This window comes from Drosophila miranda, assembly GCF_003369915.1.
Source record: "Drosophila miranda strain MSH22 chromosome Y unlocalized genomic scaffold, D.miranda_PacBio2.1 Contig_Y1_pilon, whole genome shotgun sequence".
Classification (NCBI taxonomy): Eukaryota; Metazoa; Arthropoda; class Insecta; order Diptera; family Drosophilidae; genus Drosophila; species Drosophila miranda.
The window spans coordinates 25505327-25506610 of record NW_022881603.1 but is presented as its reverse complement, the minus strand read 5'-3'; the positions used below and the strand labels follow the sequence as shown (position 1 = coordinate 25506610).

Here is a 1284-nt window from a genome sequence, read left to right as displayed (position 1 = left end):
TTAAGAAAATCGCAGCCCCATGGCTTCAAGGCCAGCGCGAAGAAAGGTGTACATCTTCCTACCATAATAGATCGTTGATGAAGCGGCCTCTAGGCCGAACCTTTGGAAGCGACTGATCTCGGTCGCCTCTTCCTGCAGCTTGCCGTCACTGCTCCGGTCGTAGAAAATTAGGTAGCCGATCTCCATGGTCTTGGGATTGCTGATAATCACGTGTCGCATGTCGTGTGTCATCTCGTTGTCCAGCAGCAGAAACTCCACGATGGCCACGTACCGAAAGGAGGAGCCGCCACTGCAGTATTCCGACTGTGCCAGAGACTCGTCCGCATCGATGGCCAGGACCATGGGAGAGGGAAGGGCTTCCCTATGGATCAGGGCATAGACCATTTCCGGCTTGCAGGCCAGGAAACCACAGCACACGGCCCCGCGATGGTTTGCCTTCAGTGCCTCATAGACTTGGCGGCGACGGGACATTTTCCTGCCTCTTGCCACTTCAAAGACGTAGGTGGGCGAGGTCTTTGGAGTTGGGACGGCCAGGTGGTCGTACAGAAGCTCGATCTTCTCCTTGTCGATGGTCCGCATGGTGGCTATATCGCCTTGCTCAACGAGGACCGTGTACAGAAGCTGAACGACATGGTACGAGACCTGATAGCACCCGCTTTCGTTCACCTCCTGCAGGAGGCCCTCGAGAGGCGGCACATCAGACACCGTGTGGCACAGCAGATCAACGTTGGGCTCCAGAAAGCGCTTGGGAAAGGAAGGAAGCAATCGCGAGTCGCGGCGATAGTTGAGAGCCGCTGCAGCAAATATATCCCAGAGAGCCGCGCAACCCTGCAGATCCGCTTTGAGACGAAGCTGCAACATGGCCCAGGTGCACATGTTGTACTCCCACTCCATCCTCTGGCAGCTCGTTGGCCTCGGCCGAGGGTCAGGCTCGAACAGGAGCCCCAGGAAGCCGGAGCCTCCCTGGTAGTGGCCGCGAGCCTTGCGTCCCATTTCGAATATCTTGTGCGACATTTTGCGAGTATCTGATGTAGATTTTGATCCGTGTGAAGTGCTTTTCTATGTGTCGTTATAATCAATCTGGGCTACTGACAATCCAATGAAGTTTGCCGCAAAGGTAGGCCTGCTGTCGGGTTGGCTGCCGTTGATTGAGTTTCACTGAGATTGTGGCATGGCAACAGTTGCCAAATGGGCTGCTTACGTGGCTTGGCTCTCGTCTGTAATTGATTAATGGAGCCTCATGTTGACTGCTGTCTGATACCTGATGACTGCTGTCTGCTGCCT

The 1284-nt window shown here is 55.1% G+C and overlaps 1 protein-coding gene across 1 annotated transcript; it reads right to left on the bottom strand.

Annotated features, from left to right (window-relative positions):
* LOC117191552 (protein mono-ADP-ribosyltransferase Parp16-like) lies at window positions 1-1014 on the bottom strand. Its single transcript, XM_033396382.1, has one exon. It carries the CDS (start codon window positions 1012-1014, stop codon window positions 1-3), a length of 1014 nt encoding a protein of 337 aa, XP_033252273.1.
* Between the last annotated feature and the right edge of the window lie 270 nt (window positions 1015-1284).